Below are 23,783 nucleotides of genomic sequence, written 5' to 3' on the forward strand. Positions count from 1 at the left end.
GGGTGGGTCTCTTCCTGTTATGTATACTGCCTCTTCGGAATATGTTAAAAAGAATACCAGGGTGTCAGTTATTTCATTGAAAATCTATAAACACGTTATTTAAAATAATGTTGGGGAAGTAGCCATTGTTTCGTGTATATAAAAAACAATAAAAGTACAAAACTTGCATATCTGAATGTCCTATCAGAGGTTAAACAGACGAAAAGCTAATAAAGGCACATATTTATTCCAAAAACCACGCGAGTCCTAAACTATTTTCGTTCATTTAATAACACTTGCGTTTGTTATGGTCAAACGTTCATGGTTTATCATTGCGCCTGTTACTAACAACCACCGTTCACTATAAAGTGTCGTGTTTTTGTCCACGGCTGGCGATTATTTTGAGATTCTCTATGATCAATGTCAAGTCTTCGTTTCGCGCGGTCGACTTCAGTTATAATGATTTTTATTCTTTCCACATAATATTTTTTACAGCTTGCACATCAAACCCCTTTTTATTGGTCCAGTATTTTTGTCTATGGATCGTAAATAAGATCTTCGTGGGGCGGGGTTGACACAAGGTTGAAATCAGTTTTAAATTTAAAGGTTGTGGAGCGCATAACTGCTCGTTTGCTGGGTATTTTTGTCATTTCTCAATTTTGGCCTAGATATCTTCAAAAAATAATAAAAATTTTAATTGCCTCTTATCAAAATAGTCCCCCGGGACGCTTCACTACGTAACCGTGTGCACGACTCTGACATAATAAAAAAAATCTATTCTTTGTCGTTTGCAGTCCAACCAATTAGTTTAGTTTGCCTTCTTCTTTTAAACCAACAAGCAAATCCATCGGGTCTCTAGGTAAAAAGAATTGTGTGCACTTCAAAAAGGGAAAGAGAACCCCATAATTATAAAAAATGATAAGGGTAATTACCGCTACAGGAAATAAGAAAAAAATCAATCGCAACATTCGTGTAATGGGTAAAGTTAAAAGACCACAAAAAAAAAAAAAAAAAAAAAAAAAAAAATCTTGTAAGGTCTAACTGCATAATCAACTAGTACCTTTGGTCAATCATGTCGATAGCATTGCTCTTGTTATTTCTTAACATTAAGGAGGTTCTAAACACCAATGAAATTTAAAATATTTTAATAATTTTCGACTTAGAGAAAATTATTGAGCTTATTAGTTCATTTTCAACATTAGGGTACCTGAAATATTTCTCAAGGAAAAATGTTCAATGACGGTGTAGTATAAGTGAATAGTTACCACCGTTGTTTTCTTACATTGGGAAATCAATTATCTTAGTCTAATACTTAAATCTACTATGAATTGTGCCATTCACTGTATATTTCCTTTTATTCTTTCTTATATCTAAGGACACGCTAACTGTATAACTGTATGTAAACTGATTTCAACTGTATATTAGAACTCTTCAATGCGCAGTGTTCAGAGCTTCCTTAAATGTCAAAAATCGCATAGAATTAAAAGTACTAGCCTTGATTTAAAGAACACTTCCGTGCTAGCATTCTAACCGGAAGACTTTTTTGCCTCAGATTCAACAAATTTTCATTATATATCTCTATAGTAATCGGATCCGCTAAAAGAAAGAAAAAAATAATTTTCACAATTAAAGGCCTAAATACTTTTGAAGTTTCAAGGTCATTAAACAAAAACGGGGGGGGGGGGGGGGCGTGCCCTCAATAATTTTGCCGATATTTAGAATACTATAGAAAACATAGCTACTATATAATTGTGCCCCCTCAATAATAACGTGTGATGACCTTTTTTTCTTTTTCTTTCCTTTTTTTTTTTGCTTGTCAAGGAATTCTTTAATTTTTGGTAGTGCCCCCAAACTGAAAATGTTTGGTCGTGCCCCCCCCCCCCCCACCCCACTGAAATAATTGCTTCCTACGGGCCTGAACATATAGATATTTCCCAAAACTTTTGATTTAAAATTTGATGCCATTAATTGAAATTTCTAACTTAAATATATATTTCCTGGTCCATTAATCGAAACCAGGACCTAGTTAGTTACGGCACATTCTTGATAAAGATGTTAGAAGGTCATTTGGCAGTGTAAGAGACGGAAACATAAATTCTGTGTATGTTAATTATTCTGGAGAAAGTGATATGTGTCTGCCTAGATTTTTAACTTAGAATAAATGTATTTCAAAACAATGTGTGTTCAGTTTCAAAATAGGTACATTTGTACCAAAAAAGGGTCATAAGGGTGCCAGCTTCCAGTTACAAGATAGATTTCAAAGTTGACAGAAACCGGATGTATTTTTGAATACGTTAGTATGTTACATTTAAGATTTAGAATTTGGAGAATTTAACTAACTCTAACAATCTACTGTGACCAACCGAAGCATTGCGGTCGTCACACACAGACAGTTTAGAAGTTGCTGCAACCGCGAATGAGAAAAAAAAAAAGAAAAGAAAACGCTAATAAATATCTGATTCAAAAGAAAAAAAAAAGAAAAAAAAATCAATGGATGATTAATCTTCGAACATTCATCAAAATAAGCACATTGATTTTTTTAAATCTAATTTTTTTTTTGCTCCCACAATTTGGACTTTTTTATTTATATATTAGGCCAACTTAAAAAATAATATTTGTTTGCCCTAACCCGACTCCGGATGAAAAAAATTGGATCGGTAGGTAGGCGAGAAAACTTTTTTGTCCAGAAAAGTTCAGCATCAAGCTGAATTTTGAAAATCTATTTTCTGGAATGCATAAAAAAAAGATTTGCTTCCTGGAGGTTATAAAAAGTTTTAAGTCGGGACATTTTTAGCCAGTCGGGCGGGAGAGGGCAACCAAACAATTTTTTTAAGATGGCCTTAGGTTCGTTTTTTTTTTTTTTAATTATATGGTTAAGTGAATAACATCTCTCTCTCTCTATCTCTCTCTTCTATTGCAATGATTTCGCTGATACATGTAAGTTCTGATCCATCTAATAAAATATGTCGTGACCAAGGACAGCAAAAATTGTATTCCTGTACTATAAAATATTTGAAATGTTTCGGTGCCATGGAAGCAGTCCTGAACTTGACATGGCAAACAACACTATTGAACACACTACAAACTATCGCAAAGTGATACCGACATGTCTGTGTTATTAATCGTTTTGGCATTCTATCATATTACTTGATTTTTTAGGTGACAGTTTAACTTAAGGATCTCGAGATATGTACAATAAAAAGCAATTTCCTTTATCTTTTGTAATAGTAAATGATAATATTTGGACCAGATCTATTATTTCAGAATGTAATCAGAAACTAAGTGTCAACAAAAAATAGAAAATGTGGAATTTCTATATAGATTTCGTTTAAGGACGTATTCTGTTGAGATAATTTACGTTAAACTTTTCAATTTTTGACACTTTAATTGATTTCGATGTTTCCATTATTTGAAACCAAATATGAAGCATGCAGAAAAATATGAGTTAATAAGCAAATTTTTGAGGCATTGAAAATATGGCGGGAAAACAGACTTCATGGGATTTTTGATAGACAATGAATGGAAAATTTCTTCCGAAGATTATAATTTTCTTTAGAAGACTATCATTACTACTAATACCTACGAAGAATCAAAATGCGAGTAGAAAATAGAGGGTTAGTGGGAAAAAAATTAAGCATAATTATTTTGATGGAAAAAATCAGAGTAGTTCCGTAAAAATAAAAATAGATGACACCTCAACATAATCACGGTCCTTCGGATGAGACCGTATAAACCGAGGTCCCGTGTCGCAGTAGGTGCTGGCACGAAAAAGATCCCTCACTGCTCAATGGCCGTAAATGCCGAGTATATGTCAGACTTTGTAGCCCTCCACCGGCAAGTGGTGGCGTCTCCATATGAATGAAAAATTCTCGAGAGGGACGTTAAACAACAATAAATAACCAACATCAACATAGTCAGCAGAATACATACTTAATGGTATCATTAATATGACAGGTCCTAGTTGTGTTTGAATATCCGAATTTTTATTTGATTTAAATCTTATTTGATTTGAAGTTTTGAAACAGCCCAGAAAATCCACTATTATTTTTGAAGTGCCTTAAAAATATATTTTTTTATATTGAGTTCATACGAAAGCCCATTGAGCTCATTTTCGTAGGTAACAAAAATATATTTTTCGCGTTATAACGCGAAACTTTCGCGAATAAACGCGTAACTTTTGCGTTATAAGGCGAAAGTTTCGCGTTATAACGCGTAACTTTTGCGAATAAACGCGTAACTTTCGCGAATAAACGCATAACTTTCGCGTTATAACGCATAACTTTCGCGACTAAACAAACGCGTAACTTTCGCGTTATAACGCGAAATTATACATATATAGTCATGTTACTCAGGAACCTGTGTTCTTGACTGACAGATAAAAAACATGAACGCAGAGGGGGACTTCTATGAATTTATAAATGACATTTCTTCAGAAGATGTAAAAGAGAATTGATGCGAGAAATGGACAGATTAGTGTTGATTTTGCGTTTAATCTCAAAACCCTACTAATTAATGAAATGAATATTTCTTTAAAGATTTTCTTGTTTTTCACTTGTTGAATCCAAGAAATTCTGTAGACTAATTTTTTTTCTCAGGAAGATCTCCACTCGTTGCTTTCTTTGAATAAATTGTCAATGTTTTCGTAAGTAATGGTATGACCAAATAGTGCAACCTTAAAATACAATGTTGTATTTCTTCAGTGAGTCTATCGGAGATGAAATATTTGATACGAATATTTGTCATCCAATTTTCACATTAGGTTACTCATGTGATGTGACACAATTATTCCGTGAAATACAAATTTACCTCATTGTTGTCAATTTTCTGAGATCTTTTATTTCAAATTCTATATAAAATGTTCAATCTAATTAAAATTAGACTTGTATTTTCGCTCCTCTACTATACGCTTCAACACTTGTATTGAACAGCATTGAGAAAGACAAAATGTGACGGCAAAAAAGATTTAGAAAGAGGAAAGACACATTCAATGGCGAGAAAACATAAAATTTCAGCTCGTGATAATCCAAGTTCAAAATAGTCTTTCGTTTTTCACTGTAATGAATAAACTAGATCATTAAAAAGTAAAACAAACTGTAGACTTATGCAAATGTCTCTGTTTTACAGGGAAAGTTTCGCGTTATGACGCCAAAGTTTCGCGTTTATTCGCGAAAGTTACGCGTTATAACGCGAAAGTTACGCGTTTATTCGCGAAAGTTTCGCGTTATAACGCGAAAGTTACGCGTTTATTCGCAAAAGTTTCTCGTTTATTCGCGAAAGTTACGCTTTATAACGCGAAAGTTTCGCGTTATAACGCGAAAAATATATTTTTTTATCTACGAAAATGAGCTCAATGGGCTTTCGTAAGTTCAAATCAATTTTAAAATAAATTTTCATTATCCAATGAGCAGCATTTACAAGTCATTAGTCAAATTTTTTGAGACGTTAAGGTAAGACGTGATTATACTTTTTTTTTTAAAAAAAAAGTAAGTTGTCATTATATTTAAACATCTATCACCCTTAAAATTTGAAAGAAAAACATATACAGGTATTGAGCACTGACTTCAAGAAATGCGTTATATTAAAAGAACCAATGAAGAGTCTGAAGAATTTTCAGGCCCGTAGAACGCTGGGACCACTTTTTTCTAAGTATAGTCTTTTGCTGTATAGTTTTAACATGGACATTTCATTTAAATGCTGGTTGCCTCTTCCCCCTTCCTCCACTTTTGTCAAACACTGGCAAATTCCAGCATTTGAAAAAAAAGTGTACTTAAAGGTTGGAAATAGGTCTATCTTCCCCCATCCCTCCCTCCACGAAATAGGATTTTTGAATTTAAGAGCCCCCCTCCTTTTTTTCCAAATCATTGCTGTTGGCCTGACTTTTTCTCATTCGGTCGAAATAACTTTTCTCCGAAATATGTATGTACCTCATATTCGTAAAGCCTTTATATGTAACTTTGCCAATCAATTAGGTTGTCAATTTCTAGATCTTAACCTGTCAGTTAGGTCACATGACGTAGTAATCGTGGATCTGAGCTCGTATTTTCATCACTTTCTTGTCCACATATCGATACAATTTGTGGAATGCGGCGAACAAGAGGCTTGTAAGTTTTTGTGATTTGTTTTTGAGGATTTTGGCGAAAAATGTGCAATTTACATTTTCGTGAATGATTTTTTTGGAGTATAGGGTAAATTTTTGAAATTGAATTGATCTTAATTTTTTCTATTCCTATTTTGTTTCATCTCAGCAAAATCTAATTTATAGGGGGGGAAATGGAATTCATAATCATGAGCAGAAATTAACATTGCGGCATAAACCTCCAATAGAGGGACCCCATAGCTCATTCTAAGTAGCTATTATGGTTTATAGACAGAAACCTAATTAATTTAACATTAATTTGCTTCATATATCCCAAAATATTTGAGTTCACTCGAGTAAAATTCTTCGTTAATTTCCAAACAATAACCATCATTAGATTTTTTTTACATTAATATTCATAGCAAATCAAACAGTGGGATTAATTAATTAAACTCTTTTGACTTCAAAGTAAAGAAATCGCGATAGCTCTGAAAAATACAACCTAGGTAAATTTTAGTAAATGTATATTTTTCATTTACTTGTCACATAAAACATATGATCGACGTATTTTTTTTTTATTTTGTTCAGGTAAACTTAAGTTTTTGATTTATGAAGTATTGTTTTCGATTTGCATAATAAATCTAACCACAACGAACCTTCCTTAAAGTGAAGCTATTTTCTTTATGTGTCATTTGGCTTCTGTGTCCATTATTGCTCAGCCATAGTCTTTCGTGGAAAGACCGGGGATTTGTTTCTCTGCATATTTTTGTGCTGGACTTCAATTTCTGTGGTGTGTTTCGTGGGTGGGATGGTCAGTTTAACATGATATAATTGCTGTCCCACAGGTGCAAATAGCGTCAGGTATCTTGTAGTACATGCTTGGTAACAAAATGTGACACATTTACGTCGTATTATGGAGTCATTTTGCAGCACTTGAATAGAACCTTCATAATGTTCTTTTTTCTGATACAAAGACTATTACTTTGAGTTATGCGAACGATGTCTTCACATTTTGATAGATCTTTCGGTCTGTCAGTTATAAACGTAAATTATATCCTGCTCGCCTTTCTCTACCGTTGAAACAGTAATTTTACTTAAATTCTGCAGACAACAGGGAAGACCTCTTTTTCCAGTTCGTTTCATGTAAATGTGAATTATTTATTCCAGAGAGTTTCGATGTTGTGAAAATGGCCCAGATGCCTGTTTTTTGACGATTTCTTTCCTGAAGAATCAACATGGGAAATGGTAAGTGTTAGCCTATTCAGCAATATGTGAAAAATAGCTCTATGCAGTATAAGTTACTCATGACCAAAATATTACATATATTTCTTTTATTGAATATAAATTCATATATTAAATCTATTTCACTGTGTAAAACAAAAATATTCTATAATGACTGCAGTTGAATTCTGGATTTACATGCATGTGGCAAGGCGTTGTCTTACACTAACTGAATGCAATGGGATTTTTTTTATCACACTTGTATAATATTATTATGTTTTGATGATGGAAGAAATATTTTAACCTAAGAATTACACATATGACATGTTATGTATGAATTTTTCAGTTCATATAGCATTAAAAAATCTATAAAACAAACACATGTTTGAAATGAAGTCCTATTCTGATATACAAGCTTGGAATGTCGAAAACCGCGGTCTGATTGTAGGGCGAAGTGATATTAAAATTCTGTTTTTAAAATTAAGATGAATGCACATGAATACCAAATAGACATTGTAGATAGATGAAACTAGTAAAAAAGTGAAGTGGCAAGTATTTGACACGAGACAATAGCATAAATATTTAGGTCATCGTGACCGCAATACCACAGAGTAATATTGCACATGTCACATAAGGTGTAGAGATTTAATGTTCTGTGCAGCTAATACTCGTAAATGAGAGAGGTTTTTTTTTAGGAGAAAAGAAAACTTCATTTTGATTGCTTGGAGAGATTTTCATCTTATTCTTTTAATGAGAGAGAAAGAGAGAGAGAGATTAATTGTATGTTATATTAAAGAAATTATAAAAAAAGAGAGGTACTTATAATATTTTGAATAATGAGAGAGAGAGAGAGAGAGAGAGAGAGAGAGAGAGAGAGAGAGAGTTCATTATATTTTCTAGTGCCTAAATCCTAATCGATCGATTATTTAGATAACTTTTCAAATTATTTCGTCTCACCCTGGTGCTTTTATAACACGGTTAAAACAGTACATAAAACTTGCCAAACTGACCATAACATCGCACAAATAGTGGCCCGCCGTGGCCCCAGGGCCCTGAATGACAGAAGATAAACACGGCGATAAAGTCCTGATGACTATATGGAGGAATGTCGTGCGTTAAAGTAGCTGAAATATAGTTGTCAATCAATCATATGTATTTATTCAATAATTCGACATTTTTTTTTGCACACCTGGTGTTCTGATAGAAAAAAAAATTAGGCCCGTGTTTTAATTAGGTGCAGAGGAGAATTAAAAAATGGGATTTGTATGTTATTCTCTCATAGTATATTGTACCATTGCTATAGATTTTAAAGAGCAATAAAAATATTCGTATATTATTTCAGAAAAAAGTAATAATAGTTTGATATATTATTTTAATTTAATTTACTAAATGCATATTATTGGTTCAAGTGTATAATTAGATGTATTTTTCAATCAGAAAAAAAGGAAGCTTTTCAAGAATGAATTTAAAGAGCAGAGAACATGACCACTCTTGATTAAGCAGTCGAATTAATTAATTGGTGGTCGAAATTAGCAACGCAACAGCCATCTGTTGTGTGTCTGAATCAATTGCTTCCCAACGACCGAATTGTGTGCCGCAGATATTGTTAAACTGTGCGTAGTAGAAACAAGATTCCCCATTAACCTTGTGTCGAATAATGCAAATGTACCTCATTTTGTATGTAAATTGAAACCCCGAGCCCAACAACCGAACGTAGGTATTAGATAGCGACATAGCACAATAGAAAGGTAACAAAAAATAAAAAAAGTCTGTCTCACTTGTGTCACTGTAACTTCACTGGATTTCAGCGGCAGTTCGACGATGCTCTACACGTATGCCATGTTTTATATTTATTTGAAAAGTAAAAAGTTTTGAATTTTAAATTTTTGGAATTCGTATCATCTACAGAAAATTCTGCACCGGAAAGGACCGAGAAAAGTGCTGTGTTTGAGAGCCCGGTGATTCTGCCCCTCCCTGAGAAGGAATTGGATGACGGGGGAGTTTACAAGGGGGATCAACCCAACGACCGTATTCTGAAAGGTACGTTTGACCCAAACCTTTTTGAGGAAGTTGATTTTAAGTTTCAAATATGTATAAATGATTTTTATTAATTTGTTTTTTTTATCTCATTTTTTTCAAAGAGATCCGTATATAAAGAAATATTTTGTATTGATACGCCGCCTTTTTGTTGAGTGATTACATCCGCCTTTTATGGTTACAAGGCATGAAATTTAATTTTGAATAAATTTCTCTTAAATATTTAAAGTCTTATGAAGAAGAAAACAAGCAATGATATGCTTAATAAATCCAGTAACACATACTTATGAAAGTGTAGGACTGATAAATAAAACATATGAGTGGCGTTATATTACACAATAAAGAAAAAAATGCATGTATAGAATTTCTTTGAGTAAAGTATTTAGGTGATCGTGTGAAATATATTTCATGCATTATAATTTCAGCTATCTAATATCAAACAAGTATATTATTTCACGTTAAATATTCCGAAATAGTATTAACAAGTACATATATTTTTTTAAAAAAAAACCTTGAATGCCCTTGCATAATTTTTGCAAAATCAGTTCAACAAGAGCCCATTTCACAAAATTTAGGCAGATTTCCTTTCAGTTTCAGAAATATTACGGAAAAGCTTAGAGATGGACGTCGGAGAAAATGGTGTAACGAGCAATGACGATGTTTTACATAGCATGACAGAGAATGGGTGCGACGTCACGCCACAATCCCCTACATTCCGAAGTTCCATCACAATTCATTTAACTCCCTTTGTGGAATATCTCCAATCACCTGATACTGAAAGTACATCTAATGAAAACATTGATATAAAAACTGACCAGGCGTTTCATAACGAAGGTCGACAGACCGGTGACAGTGATCAAGTACTTGAACAAAATATTGACAAGATTATCAGTAATTCCTGTATGAGTGGTATGGAGAACCCATTATGCAACGGCGACACTGCAGATATGAAGGAGTATGTATCTACAGGTGTTGCACAGGAAGGAGAAGGTGAAGAGCTTGTGATAGTTCAAAAAGTGAAATACCATCGAGGAAATAGCAACATTGATGAATATATTGAAAAAGCTAAACATCTGTCAATAAAAAGGAATGGATTTTCAGCAGGTGTGTCTAATAGTGGTGATAAAGCTGCACAAAATGGTGACCTCTTTAACGGAAGTGATAAAATTGACCAAGGATTAATGGAAGTGAAGAAAAATGTAGAACTTTTATCATTTCAGCCAACAAAAGAAAAAAGTGAAAAACAGACTTTAGTCTCTGATGAAATAAATTTGGAACCAAAGCAGGAGGAAATTGAGAAGCATGAAGGGATCGCTGGTGGAACATTGACATCAGAGCAGGTGCAAGAAAATGGTGGAAATTATTCACCAGTCGTTGTTGAAAATATACATACTGACCTTGGACATGAAAATAGTGAAAAACCATTGATAGCCAGTGATGAAATAAGACCAACAGAACAAGAGCGGGAAAATGTGGAAGAACCTTTAGGAATCCACGAGGAAATAATACCGTCAAACACTGCCTCAGTTCACGCAGAAAACACTCAAGTGAATCTGACTGTGGAGCATACAGCTGATCAGGAAAATAAGGTCGATGATTTAGAAATAAAAGTACTTTCAGAAGTTATGAAAAAAGATGAAATTCAGAGACAAACTTCCACAGAAGAACAGAGAGAAAAAACAAAGAAAAAACATTCACCTTTGTCTAAGTTTGGAGTTAAATTCAATGAGGCGTGGAAAAGCATCAAACCAAAACGAAAGGAGAGCATGGAGAAATCAAAAACTCGAGTGGCGGGGGCATACGCAGCTGAACATGATTTCACTGTGAACCATGTATCTCCAACAAAAGAAAAGTCAGCTTTTGAATGGGAGGAACCCAATAGAACCAAAGTAAACATTATACAAACCAATGGAATTTCCTTCGAAGGAGCAACTCAAAAAGCTTATGCAATTTGTAATGAATATGCATGTGTTGTTCGAAAGCAAAGTTACTCTAATAAAATTGATGTGCCATCTGAGTTTGTGGAGGATAAGGATATTGAATCCGATACAATTTCTGACATTGATGAGGAATTGGTAACAAAACCTCTTCACAATGATGAGATATCAGATTTTGAAGATGACATTGACGCCGAAAAGCAGGGCCCAGTGTATGTGGGACTTATTGTTAGAGATGCAAATGAAGGCGAAGGAAACCCCGCAGATATAGAAGGACTTTCTGAAAATGTAGAGGAGCGTATTACTGCATCTGTTAACAGAGATATGCAGTATGAAAAAACCAAGGATAGCGTAAACAGTGATGATGACATTAACACAGTTAGAAATGAACTTGAAGCTTCAACAAATGATGAAGAATCAACAAATATTGAGATTTCCCACGAACAGATAGTCGCAAATGAAAACACAGGTATGCAAAGTTTGAAAACCGAAGTTGAAGAATCAACTGAGTCCACTCAGAAATCTATATCACCCACTAAAGTAAAGAAAAAGAATAGCATATTGAAGTATCTGCTTCATAGTCCTAAAAAGAGCAAAACGAAGAAGAAAGATTCTCTGTCTGGCAAAACACAAGAAGTGACAGTCACCCCTGATTCAAGAACAGAAACTGTAGCGACGTCATCTGAGGACCAGCAATCTAAAAATACTTGTGCTGATAATACTCACCCATATCTGATGTACGTAGAATGCAGAGAAAAAGATACAGAATATGCGAAAGAATCTGAAAAAAGTATTGAATCGAAAGAGGAAAGTTCTTCGACGAATTCTTCGACTGCAGAATTTGATGAAGTTGATCTAAATTCAACCTCTGACACACATTCAAATTTAAATGTAAAAGATGAATTTAAAGATTCATCACTGAAGGAGGACATTATTCCCAGAGTATCACAAGAAGATGCTGAATTACACGTCAATATGACAGAAAAAGACACAGGAAATGAAAACGCAAATTTTGCATTTACAAGTCACAAATATGAACAAACAGAAAATTCTGATCTAGTAAATACACATTTGAACGAACAGGATATTTTGGAATCTGAAGTTGACTCACAGTTGATCGGAGAAATAGATGTTGACAATAGTGGCAGTAAAAATCTTCCACAGAATATCAAAGTTGAGGAAAAGTCTGATGAGCCTCTTTCGAATGAGTATCCACTGCAAGAAATTAAAGCTGAGCAAAATTTGGAAGATGTTCAATTGAATGAAAATCAAGCTGTAGTTATTGATGTGACCTGTTCAGATGAGGTCGATTTCAGTGTCAATGATACCGATCATGATATAGATATGATTCAGAGGCAAGAAAAAAGAAAACTTCCAGATGATGAAAACGATTCTCATGAGCTACAGAACCCTTCTGGAAGCCATTCAGAGAGTGTTGCCACACCGTCACTAAGTGCAAAATCCTCACCCACTCGAAAGAAGAAAAAGAAGCGAACAAATAGTCTAAGTGCCAAGATATCAGATTTCTTTGGAGTTGGGGAATTCAGACGACGAATATCGACGACCTCTAACAAATCAGACAAAAGCCCCCAAGAAGAAAAGAATATCTGGTCACCAAATGAAAAGAAGACAGAGAGAAAACAAAGCGACTCTTCTATACATGAAGAAGTGGACAACGTCATACCTGAAACAGAGACAGCATGCTCTGAAATTCAGGAAGAAATTGTACCTGAACGTTCTTTGGAGGCAAAAAGTATGCCAGCATTAAATATCGAACACTCAGATGAAGGAGCGGAGAAAACTAAGACTGAGGCAACTCAATTGAGAAGTCGTGGACGAGGGAAGGAAAAAAGGCCCAAGAAGTCTTCTTTTCTGGAGAGTCTTGGTTTACATACTGGTAAAAATAAAAAGAGACCAGTAATTAGCAGCCCAATCAGACAACCCAACAGAAAAAGTAAGTAAAAGCATAAAAAACGTGAAAGAATTTTTTGATTATTTCACCAGATACACTTGGTAGTAAATCGCCGTTTGTCTTTTCTAAAAGTCTAAAGATCTACATTGGATACGCATTTTATAATATACCGGTAGAAGATGTAGAATGTAAACAAGAATTTGTATACCAGTGTATCAGGTATGGTAAAAAACTATGGATATAATATGACAGGTACTTTGAATATATTTGCTAAAGTAATAACATTGCTTTAAGACCACACATGGTGAATTTCACAAAGATACTCCCAGAGTAATTACATATTAACATATGCTAAGTAAACCATGACTGTTTAGTTGTCACATATAGATACATTTGTCTTTATTCTTTAATGTTTAAAGAATTCAGACCTTTAGGTGGTAATTTAAAAAAGTTTCTTTGTATTCAGACATCACACAGAAACCAGATCCCCATAACATTATTAAGATAGACATATATATCTCCACAAAAAAATAACATAGAGTTCCCTTTTATAAAAATCCGCTTTCAACAGGAAGGCAGTTGAATTATAAATGTCCTATTTTTAAAACTAAAATTTATCAGGATACTATTATAACTTTAATTGATCAAATATCTTTGGCACAGTAATATATCTTTCATACTATAAAGAAGAAAGTAATCAACGTGACAATATTTTTAGTTAAGATATTGACCATGGGTTATTATATGACAAAAACAAACACATTAAATTTAAAACCAAAAGTTAGCTTTTCAAAGTAAATCATGCCGAAATTATCGGCTAAATTTGCATTATGCGTCCATATTTTTAGATAAACAATATTTGGAAGATTAGATTTACCTGGAGGCCTGCATAAAAATTCCTTTCTTTGATTTAAATTTGTCGACTTCAGAGTAACGACCCTGTATTAAACTACAACTATATAAATGTATATGTAAAAAGATATGACACATTGGAAAACAAAATAAATTTATAAAAAAAATAATTGGTTCAGCTCTGGAATATGAATAGACGAAAGCAAACAACAGGGGATCTTGATAAAATAAAAAATGTGTAAAAGCGAGATAAATAGGAAATAATGAGAATATTTTCAATACAAACAAAACACACAATAATCTTTTATAAAAAGAAGTTGCTATCTAAGGAGGTTGAATCCTGCAATATACATCATTAAGATTTTTTGTTTATTTTTTCAATATCGGCATACATAGCTTTATAAACAATAAAAATGAAAAATGGGGGATGGGCTTTCTTTGTCGCTATAGTGCAATGAGTATGACTTTTCTGCACTGTAGTTAATGTAGCTAAACCTTTTCACATAAATAACTTTTTAAAAGAGACTTCCTCTAAATTTTTTATCCAAATAAATCATGTATCAAATCAGACTTATACTGTGTTTCATTGATACACTGAAAATTGTGAAAAAAGAAAAAAAAAATTCAAATTACCTTGCATAATTATGTGACCTATTTGCACTCGAAGAATAAAAATTTTATGGTATTAAGTATGGAGTAACAAACAATAATAAAAAATTTAAGTCTTAAGATTTTTCTGGATTTAGGGCAGACTTATCGGAGTTATCGTATATACAGGGTGTTTCATAATATATGTTACATTTTGAATCATCAATTTGACAAACACAAGAAAAAGATACAGACAAGTGTTTTTTATCAATTTGATGCATGTATCCATAAGATTCATTTTGTATAATTACCAACCAAAATATTAAACACTGGACGAAATCTCAAACATTAATGAAAATTAACGAAATTTCTAAATTACGCCATTTTTGTTACGTTGAATTTCACAACGTCAAAAGCCCAAATTACTTGTTCTTAATGATTTCCACTATTTAAATTACAATTAAATGAAAATTTCCTCTCGAAATTTGTATAACCTTGTCAGACATATTTGTTAGACATTCCTCATTTAAAGGTTTATAGCGGGTTTGCAGCTCATTCAGTATCTGTAATTTAAGATTGTAGACCCTGTTCCTAAAGAACCCCTACAAAAAGGCTCAGAGATTGAGATTGGCGAATGCGAATGCAGAGATCAAACTCTTTTCTTGGGGTATTGCATTATTGAAAATTTGTACCCTGAAAACTATATACATGTATATCATATTTCAAAGTTCAATATATGCTGGCAATGCTGATATTACCAGCATCAATTTTTGAAAACATCCATCTGATACTTTACTCAGGAGTTTACTAAACTATTTAAGAGTCTCCACTTCACCAATTAAATCTTCGGTTCTTGAAGTCCTTAGGCTCTCTGGAGTACCGTGTCACTTTTCGCATATTGCTCGTCCCTGTCCTTTAATTTTGTAACTAGCCTTTTAACAAGCATCCTCAAAAGTTTCCATTCTTTTGGAATATTTCCTTCATCAACTTCTGAATATTTACGACATGTATTGCAAAAACAGCTTTACAATACAGCAATATGTTGATAGGTTAAGTCCATTTCGAAAAATACTCAAACTATGACATCGGCGTTTATGTCACAATGTATCATTGTAATACCATTAATTCCTTGACTTTTTCACATGGAACAAAAATGCAGGATTTGATGTTTAAAATGATATATAGTTTGTAATAGATATATGATAGGTAAGAAATATAATTAGATTTTAAAATGTAGCATATATTATGAAACACCCTGTATTTAGAAACGAAAATGAAAATTGAAAAAAATAGAGGTCTCTGATGATTTTTTTTATATAGATATTTCTTAAATTTTCTTAAATCTAAGGTAGATTTCTCGACTTTCACAATAAATTTGCTCTGTTCATCACAATATGACTAGACTTCTGTAGACTTTGAAATATTAAATCTAAAATGTAAGTCAGGATCAACCAAAATAATCTCCCTGCACAAGATAACTAAGTTTAGTCTGTATGAAAATTTAGGAATCAAAACTTAACAGTACTGTACATACTATGACATAGAAAATTGAACATTTTCTTCTAGAAAACCTTCCACAACAAAATATAGTTCCTAATCAAATGATTTTGTATGGAATTTAAACATGAATTTCTCTTTACATATAGTTTAACTGACTTTATAGAATCCAAATATCATTAAAAACAAAATATGCTGCAAAATTTACATTTTATAGGACAAGAAAAAAATCTGCTCAAAAACTCAGGATCGAACTTCTATATAACAATTGGTTGAAATAAATATGAATTGTAATAATTTTGAAAATGTGCAATGTGATACCTTCATGTACCCTGACAGTGAAATTTTCGTTTTCCATTACTAGATGAGGAGAGGTTAATTAGTATTCATGTATTCCAATTACAAACAGGTGTCCAGATATATTCATAGACATACTCATGTTCAAATTGATTAATTTACTGCCAAATTTACCTCAGGTGGATAACATCTACATTTGTAACAACTGTAGGACAGTATGACAGATAAGTGTAAACAACTCATTGAGGTCATACATGTAGGAAAAGGTATATACAAATAGAATAGAAAACGAAAACTGACATAGACATATTTTAACTGCGTATTAAAACATGCCAATGATAATGAAATTTAAATATTTTTTGGAGTTACCTTGAAATGAATTATTAGTATAAAAGTATCCCCAATGAAAAAAGCAAGAGAGGAAAACAGAGGGCGATTGTATATATTGAATATGTTTTCGCTCACGCCAGACATGTTAAACAATCATGTAACAAGTACCCGAGGCCAATTCTTACAATCAATACAATACAAATAATGCATTTATCCTTAAGTATTTTAATAACACGATTTCAAGTAAATTGAAAGTGAAATAAGAAATATGTATAATAACAATTTTACGTTTAATAACAGGTTTATTTGATGAAGAGATCCAGATAGATGTTGACCAAGACTTACATATCATATCTTTATCAGGTAATAACTGCGCAAAGCTATGTACCGGTATAAAAAAGCCTAATGTGAATGTAAGATATTAAAGAATAGTTTGTTTTCACCGAGTAAAGGGCTACTGGTATGAAACAGATTTCATTCATTAGTTCCACTATTTATAAGCATCTTTTATTATGTTTCAGATGACGAAAATGATCCAAATACAACACCAAGAAAATCAAAAGGCAGCGAAGAGATTACGAAAATCTCAACGGAAGAGGTAGACAAAGACCCTGATGAAGACAAAATTGAGAAGACACTCTCCATGGCAGTCGATGAAGAAGAAAAGCCACAAAAAGATAGCGAAGAGAGTAATGCAAAAGATAATAACAAGGATACAAATTCTGAAGAGATCACAGATGCAGATGATTTGAATTTATCAATATCAAACGTTGATGGCAATAATGAAAGTAAGCCGGAGATCAAAATATGCATGGTAGAAAGAAAATTGAGTCCTGGTGAATATGTGTCATTAGAGCAAACCCCAGAAAACAAAGAAAAAGCAGAAATTGTGACTGATTATTTGAAATTTGAGCAGGAAGATTCAGAATTATCTCAAGAAATGGAAGAAAAAGGATTAACGCTACAAGTTAATGGAGTGAAGAATGGGGAGGATTATAAATTATGCGCTTCTGGGGTGGAATCATCGACTGAAAGTACAAATTTGGAAAAGGTGAATTCCTCAAAATTAGAAGCTGGAACTGAAAAAGAAATTAAAACTATAGAAAAAGAAAATGGTAAGGAATCCACAGTAACTAACAGCAAAACAAACAATATCGACGAAAAATGCAGTATGAATGCTACAAGTGAAGAGGAATCCCTAGTGTTCAATACGGAATCATTTCAAAATGTTGATAATAAAGAAGTCAATAATGAAGATATCGACAACAGTTCACCCTTAAATGAAGGGGCTAAAACCGTTGCAGAAAACGAAAAATCAGCAAATGTTACAAGTGTTCCCTGTGAAGACGGTCAAAATATTCACCATATCACTGTAAAAGCGACCATCGAAACACCTCCTGTGTCAAATGAAATTGATTTATGTGAAATGATGAAGGACCATGTCACAGAGTGTGAACCATTATGCAATGATGCGGAATATGACAGCATAAAGGTAGAAGATGAAAGGACTGTAGCAATAGAAAACCCTAATTATTGTGCCACTTGTCCAGTTGAAAACAAATTGCCCCCGGATATAGTTGACGATCTTCATTCACAAGTTGATGTTGACGTCAATGGAAAGAACGATTCTTTGACATTACCTACAATCAAAGCATCGAAGGAGGATAAGAAATCGTCATCAGCAGCTGCTCGATCAGCAAGTATGGAGGAATTAACCGTACATTCTAGTCACATTTACGAAGAAATTGAGAAAAAGAGACCAATTATATATAGAAGATTTTCGGATAAAACGGAGAATAGAAAAGTGATTTGTACAAGTCCGGAACCAGAAGGAAAGAAAGTGAAGAAAAAGAAATCTCGCAGCAGCTCTTTTTCGGAATTTTTTAGGAATCCAACCAAATATAAAATGCCAGCATGGAGAAATAAAAAACCCAAAGGTAACTATACTTATGTCTTTGTACATTAATTTTTTTTTTATTTTTTATTTTATTTTATTTTTTTTTTTTTACAAATTTGTAAGCGAAATTCGTAAATTGGAGACTGTTTGAAGTGTGATCAATCAAACTTTTCTTGAATTGTATTTTTGTTTTCATAGAAATTGTTTAGGATGGGTTCATAGTACATAAGGTAAGAATCTCTACGGAAATGCACAAAATGTGATTCGAAACGCTAACTCAAATTAAAAAAAAAATCTATTATTATCCCTCATGCTTAGATTAGATCTAGTTTAAAATGTAAGCCTGTCTAATAAACTTGTATGAACTTAACACAAGACTTACGAAATAGCAAATATATTACGTAATTGCTTAATTTTCAATACACTATTGACAACCATAATTATCCTTTAACAGATAATATTAACAATCGCTTTTTTCTGGTAAATTAAGTTTGGAAGAGTTTTGTTATTCTTTATCTGGTCTTGGTACGATAGGTATCAGCTGTTTTATCATCAACATCACATGGAAGGGTAACAAAGCCGTCTTTTTACCACTGGGTGGGCAAAGATTAAAATATCTTGATTAACAGTAAAGATATTGTAAAAAGAGGGTTTTAAAAACAGTTGCTCAATTCTTGTTTCAAACGCACAAATCAATATGTACCAATTGTTTTATATTTTGCAATTTCTTTATAAAATCTGGGGTAGCATTGCTCTTCCTGTAATACGTTAATGATATAAGACGTCAAAATATGCAGCTTCCGTGACACATCTCTGGTCATGACAATTTTGGTATTTGATTTATGTGTCTAATTGGACATTGTATCCTTCCCTCTTGGCATTTCTAGGTCAGTGGTCGCTTTAGAGATTTGATAAGATCTCTGATCTACTTCTTGCAATGGCTTCTTGCAATTGTCTATGTTAATTAATTAGGTATATGCAGGCTGAACGATTGTTTAATATATTCTGAGGGAAAATAAAGGAATATTTGAACAGATTCGATTTTGCTATTTATTCGCCAAAATAACATCAAAGCACTAGTTAAAAAAAATATAGGAAAGCATAAAAAAAAAATAAAAAAAAAAAGATTGGTATGCTTATTTTAAAAAGTCTAAAACAAATTAAAAGATAGGGTACGATATTTATCTGATCAATTAAAATTTAATCTTAATTTTCTTACTAATCCTTTTCAGAACATCCAAAGAACAAAGATGGCGATGTAATCATTCAAGCAAGTTCGTCTACATCTATTCTATATATGTAATGGACTTAACTACATGGAAACGACAGTGATTGTTGGAACGTCTTGTGATTGGAAATTACTTTCGAGAAATCTTAGAATTTAAGAGTTCCAGGAATCATACAAGATACTTGTTCAAATTTTGATTTCGAGGGAAGTGAACAAGTTCTTTGTCCAGAATCAATTCTAGTGGCGAAAAATGAAAATGTTTTAATATCTCCAAAAGTGTTCTTAAACGAGTAATGACAGGAGGAAACGGGTACAAGTACACTCTCTTGAGTATGTGTAAATTGTCATCAGTCAATAATCATTACATCATTATATTACCAGTATGTAGATATATTTTACTTATCATTTTAAAATAGTCAAGATTACAAGTAAATATTTGTAAGGTAATTCAAAGTTATTTGAAATCAAGTTTAATGAATTAATCACGATTGATTAAATAATATTTCTGTATTTTATTTTAAATTATGAAACTGTAAAAGCAATTCGGTGAAGTGTTACTGGTATATCAAAATTGTAATGATACTGATATGGAAAAGAACATTTAGTATATTACTAATCTAGTAACAGTATTCAACAATCAGTGTAAATAACATCATTCAATATAGTGCTATATTTATGTTTTTTAACATTGTAAAGTCTGATGTACTTATATCTATGTAGAAATCAACCAATAAATCAATCATCAAAGCTGATCTTGTTTCATGATTTGCTGAAAAGTATAATCACCATGGTGTTTACGAAAACAAAGTTACTGAAATTTCTCAGATGTGCTTCAATGCATTCATATACATTATATTCATTTATAAGAGAGAGATAGAGAGAGAGATTATGTTAGATTTTTCTTTTATACAAGATGTTCTCTTACGACGTCTATTTTATTTTATACCACAGCAATAGCCTTATTATATGTACAGATATTTGTAAATTTATTGTATTTTTATTGAGGGATGGATAGCATATATCAATTCCCCGGGGCAAAGCATCGATTTAATTTAATCAGTATTTTATTATATGAAGTAAATTACGTCATTGATTGGACATCAGGCATAGTCTATATAAGTCCTATCCAAGAAGGTCAAGGTTACAAATGTTACGAATTGACGACAATCATGTGTAATGGTTTACAATGATGAGATTGTTCATATTAAATTATATTAATTTCGAATGTAAACTAGAAAAGAAAAAAATGAAAAAAGATAAATTATACAGAGGAGTTATTACTTAGCATATATATTCGCGAACAAAATTCGCGAGTGAAATCTGAGAGGATCTACTAGCATTTGATGTTCCTCTTGAAGGATGATGATATAATTGTCGAAACAAAAATATTGACAATTTGAAGTCATTAGCCAATTTCATCTGTGTTTCCCCATGACACAAAGACATGTTTTCTAAAAAAAAAATTTGCTTGCAAGCGAGAATTGTGAAAGAAAATACCCAGCAAAAGTTTTTCGTTTTTCCTTCAGTTAAAAACAAATATTGATATTCCATGAATAAAAGCCGACTGGAAAATAAGCTGAACTTTAATATACATTTTAAAAAAAAATCAGTCCGTTATCCTTGTCTCATTTTATATCACAAATGATCGCAAATTAAACCACAGTGTACATTTCGTCTTAGGTTATTATGAGAATTTAAATGCTGTACCTGTTAAAACTGTGAGCTTGTTTAGACGAGCCATTGGAAAAAATCAGTGATCCAGCACGGAACAGCTTACTGCTATTTTATGAATCTATCGAGGGTATTTACAAATGACAGGGATCAATGTGCTGCCATTAGAGTTCGTATGTTGTAATCAGTTACAAAGAAATAGGAACCAAGAGGACACATAAAATGAAAGGTTCCTAGTTCCAATCATCCCTTGGACAATACTTGGACATTACATGTTCTTTTGTTATTCAGAGTTCCGCTATAGCTTGGAATTGTATTCCCTTGACTGGGACACATGTTTGGATGTCGTTGTTGACACGGTGAAAGAAATATGGGATCTAGACCCAGTATCCCGGTGGTGCTGCTACCACGGGATACGGTTGCCATAGTAACTGGCGCAAATTCAGGTAAGGATATTTCAAAAATAGTTTCAATTTGACATTTTAAAAAAATGTACAAATAGTTTTTTGTGTCATTTTAATTTTTTTTCCAGTAGGGCCCATATACTTAGGCATTATTATAGCTTAAACTATTAACAGTTATTGAAGGAATAGTCTTTAGCTGAAAAGAAATTCTGAATAGGGAATGTAATTATAACAAACATCGATAGCATTAAAAGTGACAGGTATAAACCTTGCAGTATTATTTTGAGGAAAAATATCGATTAAGCTTATAGAAAATCCTTAAACTACCTTTTACCAATATCTATGGAACATCCCTTCTATTTCCGACAGAGTGCAATGCAGCACTTGACAGAACTATCGCAATTGTTCTTAGAGTAAATAAGAGACACTTCAATGAGTTCAGTTTACAGAATTCAATTCTAACGTCGAATCTGCTGTCCAAAAAAAGTAATCAATATTTCTATGAAAATAGAAAAAAGCAATAAAATATATAATTTTGATTCCTTAAATCATTTGCACTTTTATAGTAATCTTGCAAAGCTCATTTATTAGAATAAGTACATTCAAATCTCTATAGAACTGCCTAATGCTATTTATAATTCCTAAATCCATTAATCATTTAAGAGATTAATTTAATGCAGTGAATTAATTATTTCAAAGAATGTTGACAGCGTATGAAAATGTACCTTCACTTTTACAAATATTCCACAAAACATGTCATGAACAAACAATAAACAATGACCGTCAGTTTTCTGTAATAGCTTTAATTATCTATTCTTGGTGACAACTCAATTAAAATGCAGATAGCTTAGAGTTACGATACCTCTTGACACACGTATAGAAAAAAAGATCTTAGTATCTTTATTACTCCTTTGAATACCTTTAAAGCTCAGCTGACGTTTTAGTCTTTTATTGACCACAGCTATCAATTCAAAGTATTTCAGAGCGTACAATATTTATTAAAGACCAATAAAATCAGAATTTGATATTCAATGGATAAATCCATTTTGGAATAGACCTCAATTATGAGAATGAGACATGTTGAATGAAATCATACATATGTGATTTTTTAGAGTCAAGGGCAACATTTAATTACTTACGTCTCAGTGAATTGATATGAGTAACGTTTCTGACAAGGATTGTTTCGTGTAAACATTGCATTTTAACTAGACAATAAAGCCGATGGTTAAAGAACACTCTATTGGAACTTGGTACTGCATTGATGCTTATACAGCTTAAAAACGTTTTAACCTAACATGCTTTTGTAAACTAATTAAATGCACATTTTGAAAAATATATAATGCTACAAACTTAACAAAAAATTTAATCAAAAAAGGATTTTAGCGCAAATACGGTAAAAGTAAACTAGGATTTATTTTTCCCTATGCAGTTTTGTCGCATAGATAATACATGTTCAACAAAGATTTTGCTATCTTTCAAATGACTTAAGTTTTGGTCGTTGGGACTGCCCTGCCCAATCAATGTTAGGCACGTAGTATAAGGTTGCACTTTTTCCAAAGGCAAGCTTTTACTGTGGAAAGGGCGGTTGCTCCAACTTTTTGTTGCTGTATACTGTATGTGTATGTAAAAAAGCGGGCTTCATATTTTAGCGGCTTTGGCGCGAACAACGATGCGCTAATTCTAGAATACCGTTAATAAACCATGCATAAATACCATACACAGCAGAGAGCGTGAAGTGCTAATTCATGAATCCACCAACCACTCAATACGTAGTGATTGCGCTAAATTTTTAAAACGTCAAGAAATGTATACGTAGGATATTCACATCATCCCATGGTATTGTATTCATAATTTTTT

General features: G+C 32.6%; 2 protein-coding genes across 2 annotated transcripts in view; both read left to right on the forward strand.

The window, feature by feature from the left end:
* The first annotated feature begins 8,373 nt into the window (after positions 1-8,373).
* LOC133203958 (uncharacterized) lies at positions 8,374-20,581 on the forward strand. The gene is made up of 7 exons (XM_061339753.1): positions 8,374-8,386; positions 9,185-9,316; positions 9,905-10,532; positions 10,728-13,204; positions 17,027-17,089; positions 17,248-18,663; positions 19,856-20,581. The coding sequence occupies exons 1-7, from the start codon at positions 8,374-8,376 to the stop codon at positions 19,924-19,926; spliced, it is 4,800 nt and encodes a 1,599-aa protein (XP_061195737.1). The 3' UTR covers positions 19,927-20,581.
* A 1,184-nt stretch (positions 20,582-21,765) lies between these two features.
* Positions 21,766-23,783, forward strand: part of LOC133203881 (dehydrogenase/reductase SDR family member on chromosome X-like) — a 12,321-nt gene continuing 10,303 nt past the window's right edge. Inside the window, exon 1 of the mRNA XM_061339680.1 lies at positions 21,766-21,968. Within this exon, the coding sequence (XP_061195664.1) occupies positions 21,893-21,968 (76 nt within the window). The 5' untranslated portion in view covers positions 21,766-21,892. The remainder of the gene's footprint in view (positions 21,969-23,783) is intronic.

This window comes from Saccostrea echinata, unplaced genomic scaffold (genome assembly GCF_033153115.1).
Source record: "Saccostrea echinata isolate AGI-Se365-2 ecotype Australia unplaced genomic scaffold, CSIRO_AGI_Sech_v1 ptg000052l, whole genome shotgun sequence".
NCBI lineage: Eukaryota > Metazoa > Mollusca > Bivalvia > Ostreida > Ostreidae > Saccostrea > Saccostrea echinata.

Bases quoted from the DNA above. Each gene is read 5' to 3' on its own strand.
- LOC133203958 (XM_061339753.1), top strand. The intron at 10,533-10,727 runs GCCAACAAAAGA...ACATGAAAATAG, and splicing joins GTAGAACTTTTATCATTTCA to TGAAAAACCATTGATAGCCA. The intron at 13,205-17,026 runs GTAAGTAAAAGC...GTTTAATAACAG, and splicing joins CAGACAACCCAACAGAAAAA to GTTTATTTGATGAAGAGATC.